This window comes from Clarias gariepinus, chromosome 17, assembly GCF_024256425.1.
Source record: "Clarias gariepinus isolate MV-2021 ecotype Netherlands chromosome 17, CGAR_prim_01v2, whole genome shotgun sequence".
NCBI classification, from domain to species: domain Eukaryota; kingdom Metazoa; phylum Chordata; class Actinopteri; order Siluriformes; family Clariidae; genus Clarias; species Clarias gariepinus.
Genome location: NC_071116.1, coordinates 14003596 through 14019111, shown reverse-complemented (window position 1 = coordinate 14019111; position 15516 = coordinate 14003596). Strand labels below are relative to the sequence as shown.

At 37.4% G+C, this 15516-nt stretch overlaps 1 protein-coding gene across 1 annotated transcript; it reads right to left on the bottom strand.

Annotated features, from left to right (window-relative positions):
• Window positions 1-2237: 2237 nt before the first annotated feature.
• On the bottom strand, window positions 2238-12762 carry LOC128505765 (NHL repeat-containing protein 3-like). Its single transcript, XM_053476367.1, has 7 exons — window positions 12611-12762; window positions 9440-9592; window positions 9200-9350; window positions 5942-6145; window positions 5386-5477; window positions 5169-5281; window positions 2238-3945 (listed from the first exon to the last, which is right to left on the bottom strand). The coding sequence occupies exons 1-7, from the start codon at window positions 12701-12703 to the stop codon at window positions 3699-3701; spliced, it is 1053 nt and encodes a 350-aa protein (XP_053332342.1). The 5' UTR covers window positions 12704-12762; the 3' UTR covers window positions 2238-3698.
• Window positions 12763-15516: the final 2754 nt, after the last annotated feature.

The following is a 15516-nucleotide window of genomic DNA, read 5'->3' as shown; positions in this document are numbered from 1 at the left end:
TAACATTTTCCACTTTACAACAGGCACTTTTCCAGTGTCCCAATCAGGTCCCTTAGAAAAAAACAACAATAAACTGCTAGACAGGGTTCGAAACTAAACAAGGACACTCTTAATGTACAATGCCTGGACGTGTTATAATACATTATAGTAAATCATTTAAACAATACTATGATTCCGGGATTGTATGAGTACATTGGATAATAATGTAGTAGTGTCTCGACTAGAAATGGTAACAATTTGTGTAAAAATAGCGCGTTAAATACTGAATACGGTCGTGTTTCCATATACTGGATTTGTGTAATTAATGGTTTAAAAAAAAAATACAACAAATTTACAAAAAAATTTTTTTTTAACGATTTCTAAAATGTCTGGGTTTTACCGCCCATCGCAGCACAGCGACCTCTGGCTGAAACATGGCGTTGAATAAAACTTATTTTTTCTCGCAGCTTAGCCATTGTGTTACACATCAAGTTCACATGACTGATCAAATAAACCTCGATAAATATACAGCGAATTAATTGACACCACGAAGTCAAATAAATAAAGATCAATTGGCATTCTTGTAAGAAAAATTATCAGTTGAACAATAGAGTTCCAGCAGACTGAACAGTGAGGACATTTATGTGTTTTACATTTACAAAGGAACCACAAACATGGCCAATGTGGATAAGCAAAGCTCTGTAATTTGGAAGATGACCATCTGTTGCCTATTTACCAAAAGCAAGCATAATAAACATGTTCTGCATGGAAAAATGTCCTATTATCCCTCTCAGGCACTGTTAGACCTACCACCATGTGTCTGAGACACAAAAGAGTAACCTAAACTTAGCCTAAAATACTTAATACTTAGCTTAACAAGAATGCCAAGCTCAAAGGCGCTGATGGCTGATGTGGACATTACCTCAAGCTCTTGCACTGCTGCTACACATGATCAACTGATCAATTTCCCTTAAGAACAATTTCACAGACAAGATGGTTAATTTAACTCAATTGTTTTTCCCGGTTGAGTCTTGTTGGTGGCTACCAGGCGAACACTTCTTGTCTGACTGCAATGTGCCAAGTGTAAGGTTTGGTGGTATGGGGTGATTATGATATGGGTTGTTTTCAGGAGTTGGGGTTGGCCCCTTCCTGTTCCAACATGACTGTGGACTAGTCTACAAAGCAAGGTCCATAAAGACATGGATGAGTGAGCTTGGTAAGGAAGCTCAGAAGAACTTGACTGGCCTGCACAGAACCCTGACCTCAACCCCATAGAACACCTTTGGGAAAAATTTAAATGGAGACTGCAAGTCAGGCCTTCTCGTCCAACCTTACAAATGGGCTTCTGAAAGAAAGGTAAAAAAAAAAAAAATCCCATAAGCACACTCCTAAGCTTTGTGGAAAGCTTTCTAAGAAGAGTTGAAGCTGTTATAGCTGCAAATGGTGGGCCAACATCATATTAAACCCTATGGATTAAGAAGTGGATGTTACTTAAGTTCATATGCATCTGAAGGCAATAACTTTGGCAATATAGTGCTTATAAATCAACATGGTCAGATTGTCTCTGATGCAAGCTGAGGGACATGGTGTCAAAGAAAAAACTCCCTGAGATGATGATGGGAAAAACATTAAAAGGAACCAGACTTAACAGGGAACCCTTCCTCATTTGGGTGATAATGGATGTCAGGGATTAATTTGCAGTCATACTAATTGTTGAGAGGCTGAAAGTTCAATATAACAGGAGGGGTGTTTTAGCTAATATAAAGTATATAAATACTTTTATTTTTGGAAAACCAGGATCAAAACTGTGTGAAGTTTAGTCCTGAACTATTAAGCGACAGCAGTCACAAGTTATAAGAGAACAGCTACCGACATTAGTTGAGTCCAAGACCATCCTCATGGTCAGGTGGAACCGTCCCCAGTCATCCCAAGCAGACCACAAGGGCCTTCAAGTAATGAAATCTCAAACCAGTAGCAAGTAACCAGGATGAGTCAGACAGGTCCAGAGGACAGAAGGGATCTCAATAAATATAGAGATACAGACAGTAACCTATACTGAATCTTTTGATTTGTATCTGTATGATTTTTCTGCACTGCTGCTTCCTAATGAAGAGGACAAATATGTGTAACTTACGTCTCCATCATAAGTTCTTATGTTTACTACGGAAAAACTTGTATAAACATGGTGTTTATAATGTAAAAATGATAGGACACATATTCTCTCTGCATACAAAGCTCAAATAAGTATTGACAAGAAATTTGTGTTTGAAAATAATGATTTAATCTCACAATAGTTCTTGTCTATTAAAGACAAGTGACAGTTTTGTTACGAACTATGATCAAACAAAAATGACTGACAGTGTAGAAACATAATTCTCTTTTGCTACATTGAGTAAGTGATTGATTCACTTTATGTATACATCATCAATGTATACAACACTCACAAAATAAAAAAAATAAAAATAAAATCACAACAATAATAACATCAAAACACATATTTGGCCCCAAAATATAATTTGTAATGATTACTTTATGTTTATAAAAATATACAGAAATGTTGACTAACTCAAAGTAAAATACCAACTACTTTAAATAATAAATGGCAGTAAACTCCATGCGAATTTTCATCCATGCAAAACAAACCTTAGGCAATACTGGTCACAACCCCACACATATTTACTAAATATAATTTAAATAACTATAAAAAAAAAGATAACGCCCCTTCGACAGCCGAGACTGTTATTTTTTATTTTTTTTAAAGACAGATAAAAACAAGTTAGTAAGGACGGAAATCACCAGGGACCACAAGATATATTCACACTCATGATTTATATAGGATTGCGATTTTATAAATATCCCGATTCAGTATTACATTTTCTCTCAGATTTCTTTAGAACTTTAAACATACTTCACAAATAATGTGTTCCCACCTCATTTACGCAGTGCTGTCTACCACTTTGTTAATAGTTTAGATAGCCACCTGTAGGATTATAGAGGAATGGCATAATTTTACAGCCTCAAATGGAAAAATTTATGAATTAAAAAGTATTTAAAAGATGATTTAGGATTCAGTGAGGTGATACAATACCAAAGAATTATGATACATCACTGAATCTGTTTTCCCCATCTCTACAAGTTACATAGCTGCATGTTATTCTACAAATCACACAGAAGGCATTAACTTACTTCCAAACAAGAATTACAGCAGAAGTTTTTATAATTTGTTATAACACAAGTTAAAGCATTACAGAATGGCTTCATGCAACAACAAAAAAATATAACTACAGCCACATACAAAAAGCATCTGCAAACACCCAACACCAAACAAGATGTGTATATATGCTTACAGTTTAGAACATTTATGTGCCTGAATTCATACATAAATATACATATTTATGTGCTTTTGCTTTCTTTCTGTCAAAATATCCACCTGCACAGAAATCTTGTCTTAATACATACAAATAAACATCAAGTGTTACGATTATCTTTCAATACTAAAATAAAGTGCAATTATTTCTCAGCTTAAAACTGGAATCTGGAAAATGTTTAACAGATGTTATTGTAATATAATATTTTACCCAAATACGATTTATGAGTTTACACTTTTCAACACTTTTGTGTTTTAAAGTTAATATAAATGATACCAAGTTTTAATCCTGTCTTCAAAACGGCTTAATGTGAAGAAATGGTTTTCTGTTAAACTAAACTGTAAATCTAATTTAAAGGACACCATTCCCGAATGTGATTGGCACAAACTTCTGAGCCTGCTGACCACCGATTTCTGCCACATAAAGAGCTCCGGTTTTCTGGTCCAAGTCCACCAGGTGAGGTTTAATGTCGTCAGCAAGCTGGATGGAACTCACCACTTTACACTGGCCAATAATTCCCACTGGAGGTGCCTCCAGCAGAGTGACACGGTTAGTGTTTAACTGCGCAACCACTAAGTACTTCTGGTCAGGGGTGAGCCTGTGGGGGAAAAAAGTATACTAGGACACAGTACATAAAGGTTTTTCTTGCAAGTTACGCATGCAAATCTTAAACACACTCCATTTTTTTATACTGTGTGATGTAACACTGTGTTTAAAGTGCATTAATGGACAGCCATCACAAACAGCCATTACATAAAATTTTGGTTCTTATTGGCTTTAGTAAGGTTGGAAGGCAGTAATTAAATTTTAGATGGTTTAGATTTAAAAACACGATATTTCTCAAAAAGCATCATGCGTCCTGGTTATGCAACATTGCAAGCACAAATATACAGATTGTATATATATATATATATATATTTTACACACACTATGAATTGTTTGTCTGTTTTGGCAGATACAGAAGACACGGCAGTAGTAAGCTCTTCTTTTGCAAGTAAAACATGCTTTAAAAAAAACTACTCATAGAAGTATTTTTTTTTTTCAAGTAAATGTTTTTTTTGTACCCAAGTTTTACATTTTCTCAAGTAAATGTAACGGAGTAAATGTAACTCGTTACTACCCACTCTGGGCAACACCACTGTCCAGAAAGCTAGCTCCATAAAGACACCGAACCCACTGATGAATTTGAATGCCAACTTTTACTCCACTACGTATTAAAGTAAAAAAAAAAAAAGTGTACTTTCTATATTATCCATTTCCAGTGGCTGGGGGTTTCACTTCAGGTTGCAAGTTGAACTCTCTCATATCGTAAAATAGTAAACATTTAATATTAACACTTGGACTTGGTTAAATACAATCTATTTATAGTACTTATGTACTGTACTTATGTACAGTAGGTGTTACTTTGGCATGAAACACCTACCAAGAATGTTGTAAAGTTTTTCCTGATGGCAGTTGCCCCTTTCAGTAAAATTATGCGCTCTGCCACTCTGCACAATAACCCTAACCTGGCAGGTGATTTTATGGTTATGTCTGATTGGTTTACACTGCCAGTCAAAATTATGTTTTTCAAAATTAATCATTATTGCTACAAACCAAAGTGAATGTCACAGAATAGCAATTAAATTACATTTAGCCTTTGAAATTCTCAGATCCGAATGGGTCACTTTACTGCACTTTAGTGCAGTACTGTACTGAAGGCAGACTCACTTTAAAAAGGTCTACACATTACACCTCAGTTATTGTCCTATCCCTAAAAATACCAATCAAAATGATGCCTGTTTTGTCAGCATCATATTTCTTGTAGTGACCCAGCCTTACCTCACGGAGTAAGGCGCATCATCTGTGAAGCAGCTTCCCCATGATCCCAGCCAGTCCCCTGTCACAGAGTTAAACACCTGAATCCGCTTATTTCCTCGGTCTGCAACCCACACCTGAGATGCAACAACCGCAATGGATATGACACGGATTTTTCCACTTTTTCAAAGCACAGTGGAAGAATAAAAGGGAAAAAGCTGATTACAAATAGGAGAAATACCCTCTGGAAGTTATCGACAGCCACACTGTGAGGGATGTAGAACTGCGAGAGTCCCTCTCCTTTCTCCCCATGTGTCCACACCATTTGCAGGTCTACACAATAAACAAAAAGTCAGTCCAAAATTCAGAAAATCATATCTTACAGTGCTTTATTCCTTTAAAGATTATTAAAACACGATAAACTGTTCTGGAATAGTTATTTTGCGTCTGCATATGTAATGTATCAGTGTGAACTCTGATGACAGAAATTTAATTTCATTTGACACCCAGCATTACTGCTTTACTAAATACTAAATATAAAGTTCAATGCAAAAATCTGAAAATTATTATAGACATGCATTATGAATCTGAAGACCCTTAATCCATCATAAAAAATTTATGAAAATGCACTCTCTCTTCTGTCCGGTGTACTTTATATCCAACTGCCTGCATGAGCAATTTTAATCTGCAAATCTTGTATAACTTTTAACATTCCTAATATACACTAAATCAAGCAATTATTATAAATGTTTTTTTTTAAATAATGTAAAAAGGGAAGAACAGGGAAAAAAGACAACCTTGGGACAGCTTAATGAGCCGGTTGTTCATTCCTCCATCTCCATCCACAATGTAAACCTCTCTAGTGGGGTCGTGGATGAATATCTCAGCAGGCTGATCAAACTGCAGTGGATTGAGGCCAGAGCCGGCTTTTCCTGCTGTTCCCAGCACCTGCAGCAGCTTCCCTGAGGGCGAATACTGCTTTATACTGTGTCCATAAGGCCCTGCAGACATACAGAGCAACTATTTCATACAAAGTGTCTTCACATGACAGTATGAATACTCATTTGAATCAAATTTCTGAAATGTTGAAAAAACAAAATGCAAATCATAGCAGGCTTGGACGAACTGTGGCTGATGAACCGTTATTAAAAGACTAAGATACTTAATATACTTGCACAATTAAAGTGGACCTTTTATATAAAAAAAAAAAAAACACCTTTTTGAAATTTTTTGGACGAGTTTTAAAAAACATGAGGAAAAACCCACTTCCCTGTTTTGTCCTTTTTTTATTCTTTAAATTTGCAAAGTTCTTCTTTATAAACCCACTGTTTAGATTCATTTGTTATTCATCATGTCCAACTTTAATCAAACTGGGGCCCAGCTCTGCCCAAAACAGACACTAAGAGACACTAACACACAATTTTAGAGCTCAAAACTTCAGCCTACAACGCTGGATAATCAGAATGATCCGAACTACAAGAGGCTAAAGGAACATGATTGTGTCATACTACCAAATATCTGACCTCAAGTACATGTGACATGGAATGTCCTTTATCATAGATTACCAAGGCAAAAAAAAAAAAAATGGAAAGGGGAACTATCTTACTTTCTGTTTATTCAAAGTTTGCTTAAGCTCATCTTGAGGGAAACAACACCAATGGACTACAGACTACAGCTGTGCACTAAACATTGCGTGCCTGATGTGAGCAAATCCTTTGTTCAGCCCACAAAGGGACCAGGATTGATTTGTGATGTGCCGAGTAACAATTGCTCTCCTCTCCCCACTTTTCCACTGGCCAGCATTTATTATTATTATTTTTCTCCATGTACACTTGCATATTTCACCCTCCAATACAGCCACCTGCAAATATTTGGTTTGCCACAGAAGAGCAAAGGCTGGCCGTAATGAAACTAAAAGTGCCGGGGCATCTGGTTCAGTCCTTCAGCGGCTGTCCCTCAGCAGGTGGGTTAACAGTGTTGTACAATCCACACACCTTTAGAGTCCTTGGGGCACATGGCATAAACCTTTTTTCTCAGCCTCCTTGCTGCTGGTGGCAAAGTGGACTCAGAGGCAGAGGGCGAAGACAGAGACAGTTGTGGTGGCAGCCAGATGGCCCCAACCAGTCATCTTCCAGTGTGACAGCTATGCCAGATTTAGCAGCTTCCACTTTTTCACACATACCTGCTGTGGCCACATGGCAAGTGAGCTCCCAGGAGTGAGTGAGGAGCAAGAAAAAGATTTGGGTGCAGATCCGAAATGATTGCATGTGTGACAACACAATCATTCACGAACACCATTTGCACATTACAGGAACTCAGCTGGTAGTTATTGCCATATCCACCACGTACAGGCCATTTCCACGTGTTTGTACCATTAAAAAAAAAAAACATTGGGTGGTGCTGAGCCTGTTTTTTTAATACTCTTCAATGTACATGGAGAACTGCTCAAACACTATAGCTGCACAAAGCTAATATTTATTTTACTACCCTTTGCACTTTTGTTTGCATCCTGTCACAGCACATGATCCAGTTTTACAGATAGGATCTGTGCTTTAATTCCCCTTCACTTCTGTCCTCTCTCCTTCCTCTTTGGATGTTTACTTTTTGATATTGCACAGCTGTAGAGTACCTGAGCCTCACAACATATATTTCAAATTACATTTGGCACTGACGTCAGTGGCGGCCGGTCAATAAGTGGCACTGGGGCGCCGCCCCCTTAACGTTAGGCAGAGAAGAATGCTACTTTAACATATAATTATTTATATAACTATGATTTATAGAAACAGAAATATTTTTACTTTATTTTACCTAGCTAAATTTTATTTTCTATTGTATTTCTTTTTTTTATTTATATTTATTTCTTATAAATAAGCTTTTACTTTTAAGGTCACTGGCAGTCGTGTAAGCATTTCACTGCATATTGTACTGTGTATGACTGCATATGTGACAAATAAAGTTTGAATATATTTATCCCTGGAAATTAATTTTACATAATAATTATATATATTAATAATGAAATAAAGTAATTTAGTCACAATATTCAGCTGTATTTCTTAATATAATTTATTTGCAATAAAAAAAAAAAATCTAAACTGTATTACGTTCATTTGTGTTCGGGTACGCGGGGCGCCGAAAAAATGAGTGTCTATGCAGGCACGTAAATCTTTGAAAAGCATGTGATTTGAGGCTGAGGTCTTATTTATCAAATCATCCTCGGGGCACGGCACTGTGCGCCCCGAACCCTCCTACTTTTGTTCATAGTGAATGAAATTTGTTTTTAAAAATTTGGGCTCATGTGATTGGACCATTCCCAACGATTGTTAGTTAATGTATTGGATAGTGATTGATGTGAAAGCCAGCTAATTATGAGAGAAAATTCTGTAATTTCTTTGCTAAAATACCCCGCCACTGGTTTCTGTGCACAAGACAAATAGACCTTATATCTGATCTGATCAACAATTCTACTTTTAACAAATGTGAGGATCTGCTACAAATGCCACAATGGTTCATCAAACTAAAGCTTTTTTTGACCACCAAATTGAAGAGGGGTTATGTTTTTGGTTTCTCTGTTCCATAAGCTAATTCCATAAGAAACTGATCCAAACAGGGTCAAGGTCACAGCAAGCTCTAAAGACTGAAAACTTTGTGAGTAAATTAAATTAGATTATTTAATTAGATAAGATTAGATTAATTAATCAGCGGCAAGGACATCACCGTTAACGCTGTTGGTGTTGATTTGTACTTGTTCCATACACACTGAATAGTTCTTGTTGATGCTCAGCAAATTTATTCTCCATGCTAAGAAATTGCCTGGTATCTACAGGGTGGGCCAAAGGCACATTAGTATGATCACCACCCATCTTGAAAAGTCACTAATGTGCCACAAACAGGAAGTTAATATCACCAACCATTCCCATTTTATTAAGGTGTATCCATATAAATGGCCCACCCTGTATATCAATGTCCTCTCATTCACCCTCAGTATCCTTGCAATGGATTCAAAAACTTGACCAGAGACTAAACAATGAAATGTCTAAATTTCTGCATTAACTCACCGTTCCCTACATCAGTGATCCACACAGAGGGGTCGTTTGAAGCATTGGCCAAGAAAATGCCATGTGGCATCTCCAGTGTGCTGGTGTTCCAGGCATGAAGGAACTCTCCATCTGTGCTAAACACCAGCACCTTCGGAATATTCTCACCTCTCTGCATGTAAACAGTGAACACACAGTATACCTGATACAGATCTGCTGCATGTCTTTGATTATGTGGATGTGAGGATGTGTTAACTTTACCTGCGCAACATACACCACGCCGGCATGATGGTTCACGGCCACCCCGAAAACCTCTCCAGTGAAATGCTCTGAATATTTGGGCCAGGAGACATCCAACTTGTAAAGAGTTTTCCCCACAACTCCGACATCTCTTTTGCGTCCAGATGCTAAATACTTCTCAAAATTAACCATAGAGGAATAAAAACAAACACAGAGTTTAGAGAAAAACAGCAAGTTACAACTACATGCTCATGTACAAAAGCATTAAACAAAAGTATTTGTACGTGATATCGATTGGAATCACCAAAGGCCAGCTGATATTATTGATTATCGATATTATCACGATACCTAGGTGTAATTCAATTTGTGTTGCAATTCTGTTAGTATCCCTTTTTTATGAAAAATACTGATTCAGTCTTAATTTATTTTAGATGTCCTTACAATTCTAATCAAACTTAGCAAGTAATTTGCTCCTACCACACAGGATGCTGTGCTGCCCCTCAATGTATTAACAGTTAAGAGTGTGCCGTCTGTAAGACTATAGAGGAAGGGTAACATTTCATCACCTCAAAAAAAAAAAGGGTTTTAAAAATCGATTTTCATGAATTGGCACACATAAATCATAGTTTGAAACACAGCTGTCTGCCTCTCTACTTGCTTGTGTTATTATACAAATTCCCCCTCCATAGAAAAATATATTATCAACTTGGTGTTGTATTTGCAATTTTACAGTACTTCATTACTGTTCTTAGCATGGTTATGATGTACTGTATCCTAGCCCAATTTAACATATGAGAAATGTAGTTTTAATCAAAATGTTGAAAAAACACAGTATACAGTCGTGGCCAAAAGTTTTGAGAATTACATAAATATTGGAAATTGGAAAATTTGCTGCTTAAGTTTTTATAATAGCAATTTGCATATAATAGCAGAATAGTTATGAAGAGTGATCAGATGAATTGCATAGTCCTTCTTTGCCAAGAAAATTAACTTAATCCCAAAAAAACCTTTCCACTGCATTTCATCGCTGTTATTTAAAGACCTGCCGAGATCATTTCAGTAATCGTCTTGTTAACTTAGGTGAGAATGTTGACGAGCATGTTGATGAGGATATTGTGGCTACAAAGATTGCACCTAAATCAACAATTTATAGGATTATCAAGAACTTCAAGAAACGAGGTTCAATTCTTGTTAAGAAGGCTTCAGGGCGTCCAAGAAAGTCCAGCAAGCGCCAGGATTGTCTCCTAAAGAGGATTCAGCTGCGGGATCAGAGTGCCACCAGTGCAGAGCTTGCTCAGGAATGGCAGCAGGCAGGTGTGAGCGCATCTGCATGCACAGTGAGGCGAAGACTTTTGGAAGATGGCCTGGTGTCAAGAAGGGCAGCAAAAAAAAACATCAGGGACAGATTGATCTTCTGCAGTAAGTATGGTGAATGGACTGCTGAGAATTGGGGCAAAGTCATATTCTCCGATGAAGCCTCTTTCCGATTGTATGGGGCATCTGGAAAAAGGCTTGTCTGTATAAGAAAAGGTGAGTGCTACCATCAGTCCTGTGTCAGTAAAGCATCCTGAGACCATTCATGTGTGGGGTTGCTTCTCATCCAAGAGAGTGGGCTTACTCACAATTTTGCCCAAAAACACAGCCATGAATAAAGAATGGTACCAAAACACCCTCCAACAGCAACTTCTTCCAACAATCCAACAACAGTTTGGTGAAGAACAATGCATTTTCCAGCACGATGGAGCACCATGCCATAAGGCAAAAGTGATAACTAAGTGGCTCGGGGACCAAAATGTTGAAATTTTGGGTCCATGGCCTGGAAACTCCCTAAATCTTAATCCCATTGAGAACTTGTGGTCAATCCTCAAGAGGCGGGTGGATAAACAAAAACCCACTAATTCTGACAAACTCCAAAAAGTGATTATGAAAGAATGGGTTGCTATCAGTCAGGATTTGGCCCAGAAGTTGATTGAGAGCATGCCCAGTCGAATTGCAGAGGTCCTGAAAAAGAAGGGCCAACACTGCAAATACTGACTCTTTGCATAAATGTCATGTAATTGTTGATAAAAGCCTTTGAAACATATGAAGTGCTTGTAATTATATTTCAGTACATCACAGAAACAACTGAAACAAAAATCTAAAAGCAGTTTAGCAGCAAATTTTGCGAAAACTAATATTTGTGTCATTCTCAAAACTTTTGGCCACGACTTTGAGCAATGCTAAAAAATCTTAAACATTTAAACATCAATTAAGTCGAGTAATAAGGAAGCAGGGGCAGCATGGTGGTACTATTGCTGCGGCGGCTCCAGGATCTCCAGTTGGATCCTTAACATGGGTTTTAGATCCACCTACATGTCGTCCTGTGTCAATTTAAACTAAAACGATTCCAGGTAGCTGGTTAGCTAAAGTGATGTGTAGCAGACAGCTAAGTGGTAGCTAAGTGGTTAGACACCTGCATTCCGGCTGTCATTCAAATTGGCAATGTTTCTTAGTTATGCAAATATTAATATCATTTTAATTAATAAAATACACAAAATTTACAGTTCTTACAGTCATCATGAATAGGGAAATCTAGCTATCGATATTAAAACCGTTTTCAAATCCATGTTTATTTCCTTTGTAAGGTTGGGGATTTTAACATGAGGCTCTAAGGCAATTGACTCGCTTTTAGACGTTCGAGGAACTGCACCTTCATTCCTGAGATTTTTCAGGTTGCCCCAGGGTCTACTGCTTTGTGCTTCTCTATGGAAAAATGCTTAATGCTAAAGGGGTAAATGTACTATAACAGTAAGTGGAGCATGAAATTAAGGATAGTATATTCTAATAGATCAATATCCCCTTCAAATAATGCTCCCAGTGCATGATCAACAAAATGAATAAAATATATATATACAGTATATAGATTCCTTGGTTGAGTCTTTAAAATATTTGTTATAAAATGATTAGGTGATTCAGGTGCATCACTAAAGCCATTCCCATTACACACAGAGTGCACCTGACAGCTACAGCAAGCGTTGTCATATTTCCTTACATAATGTAATATTCATTAAAATAGATATAAAAAGACGTTTTAAAATATTTTATTTAGCAATAACCATTTAGCTAGTGCTTTGCACCTAACAGCTTAAAGCAAGCTACGGCTAACGGTAAACATGTCAAATATCATATAAGAGAAAAAAAAAAAAAACTTACGTGGGAATTTAAGGTGCTATACATTACAAACATCACGAGGAAGATAACAGCCATCGCTGAACTGATGAAGCACAACTGACTTTTCCTTTTCATGTAGAAAACCTGAGCTGTGTTAGTGCACTGACTGAACCGAGTAGCTGAGCAAACGCGAATCCGCTTCCTGTTGTGGTCACGTGACAATTGTTTTACCGCTGACGCGCGCGCGCGCATGAACCTCGACAGAAGCTCTTGACCCGATTCTGCATGATTTCGTGCACTGCTAGTCACATGACCGGACGGTTTGATAATTGCATGAAGGCAGGGATAGATACAGATTTTCATGTGTAATTGGCTGGTGACTGCATGTATGTATAACAGCGTTTGTACTGTTTATGAACTGTCGACAAATTCAGCTTGGTGCAGACTGACTGTGGAAAGTGTTTGTCCTACTCCTGAATCAATAGACTTTATATTTCCAGGTTATGGAAGGAGTGAGTCTTAAGGCGTGGGCATTATTCCCTGTTTATTTAAAGGTGTGGGTATTATTCCCTGTTTATTTAAAGGTGTGGGGATTATTTCCTGGTTAATTAAGGTGTGGGCATTATTTCCTGTTCATTTAAAGGTGTGGGGATTATTCCCAGGTTATTTAAGGTGTAGGGATTATTCCCTGGTTAATTAAGGTGTGGGCATTATTCCCTGGTTAATTAAGGTGTGGGCATTATTCCCTGGTTAATTAAGGTGTGGGCATTATCCCTGGTTATTTAAGGTGTGGCCATTATTCCCTGGTTATTTAAGGTGTGGGCATTATTCCCTGGTTATTTAAGGTGTGGGAATTATTTCCTGGTTAATTAAGGTGTGGGCATTATTTCCTGGTTATGGAAGGCGTGGGCATTATTCCCAGGTTATTTAAGGTGTGGGCATTATTTCCTGGTTAATTAAGGTGTGGGCATTATTTCCTGGTTATGGAAGGCGTGGGCATTATTTCCGGGTTAATTAAGGTGTGGGCATTATTCCCTGGTTATTTAAAGGTGTGGGTATTATTCCCTGGTTAATTAAAGGTGTGGGGATTATTTCCTGGTTAATTAAGGTGTGGGCATTATTTCCTGTTCATTTAAAGGTGTGGGGATTATTTCCTGGTTAATTAAGGTGTGGGCATTATTTCCTGTTCATTTAAAGGTGTGGGGATTATTTCCTGGTTAATTAAGGTGTGGGCATTATTTCCTGTTCATTTAAAGGTGTGGGGATTATTCCCAGGTTAATTAAGGTGTGGGCATTATTTCCTGTTCATTTAAAGGTGTGGGGATTATTCCCTGGTTAATTAAGGTGTGGGCATTATTCCCTGGTTAATTAAGGTGTGGGCATTATTCCCTGGTTAATTAAGGTGTGGGCATTATCCCTGGTTATTTAAGGTGTGGGCATTATTCCCTGGTTAATTAAGGTGTGGGCATTATTCCCAGGTTATTTAAGGTGTGGGCATTATTTCCTGGTTAATTAAGGTGTGGGCATTATTCCCAGGTTATTAAAGGTGTGGGCATTATTTCCTGGTTAATTAAGGTGTGGGCATTATTTCCTGGTTAATTAAGGTGTGGGCATTATTTCCTGGTTAATTAAGGTGTGGGCATTATTCCCTGGTTATTTAAGGTGTGCACATTATTCTCTGGTTATGGAAGGCATACAGAATGAGGTTAATATGCTCCATGCTACAAATAAACAAAGCACAGTTTTTGTGACTTATACTGACATGACTTGTGCAATCCACATATAGAAAAGGGAAACTTTTGGAGCCACGCAGCTCCAGAGGTAACAGTACCAGACTGTAGGATATGAATACATTGTGACTGTATGTGTAGAACATAAGAGTTTGAAATGCACTGAACTTGTCCCAAACCTTAAAGTCCCTCTAAGTCCAATCAGTCAAACTTTTAATCCCGCCTCTATCTATAGTGACCCAATTGTAGTTTGGTTTTGTAAGTATTAGAAACATTTAATGTACTTTTCGTGATTTTAAGGCAAGTGATACATGCATTACAGTACGTATGTTTAATATTAATATTTAGGTAATATTAGTTCCATGACCAGAATCCATTTATCATAAACATGCACCTGAGAAAGAAAACAATCAGAAATAAAATAAGACAAGTAATACCACAAATACATCAACAGAAATATCTGGATGCAATCTTTACAATATATATTATTTATATTTTATGAGGATTTCACTGGATTTTAACTGATATACAGTCTGTACATTACAATTGTGACTTTTATTTAAAAACTCACTATAAATAAATGTGGTTGATTTTGTTGGAGCAGATGTGACTACTAATACTAGACCCTAAAAGGAAGTAACACGCTTTCCTGGAAGTGTGCTTTGTTATAGATAAAAATACACATGGCCATGCACATCTCAACCTCCTATTCCGCAAAAAAGGACAGTAGTTTCACACATCCACGCTCACATTGACGATGACGCACGATGCTATCTGGACATTTAAATATGACCCAAAAAAATGCACTGTATTAAAAGCTGCATGTTCCATATGAGCCACTAAAACCAAAATAACAAAGCTGCTTGGTTACTAACCAAAAGCATAAAGACACATCACTATACTGTGTCAAAAATAGGTCCTATTAAAAATGTATTAAACAAATGCAGTGGTCTCATTGTAAAGATGCTTTAGACAGAGATAATGGACATCTGTTAGAAGATGCATGTCATCCGAAATTATGTGGTGCTCTTTAAGGATCAGCTGAAAGTTCACGGGAACGACTGCAGCAGGATCCAAACCACTTTTTTTTTCAGCTCTGCCATGGCCAGAAAACACAACTGGACAGATGTTGAATGTAAAGCAGGTCCATGTGGGTGCAGGCTTTCGCCCTTTCTGTATCCAACCTGACTTTACATTCAACTCTCTCAATCAGTCCAG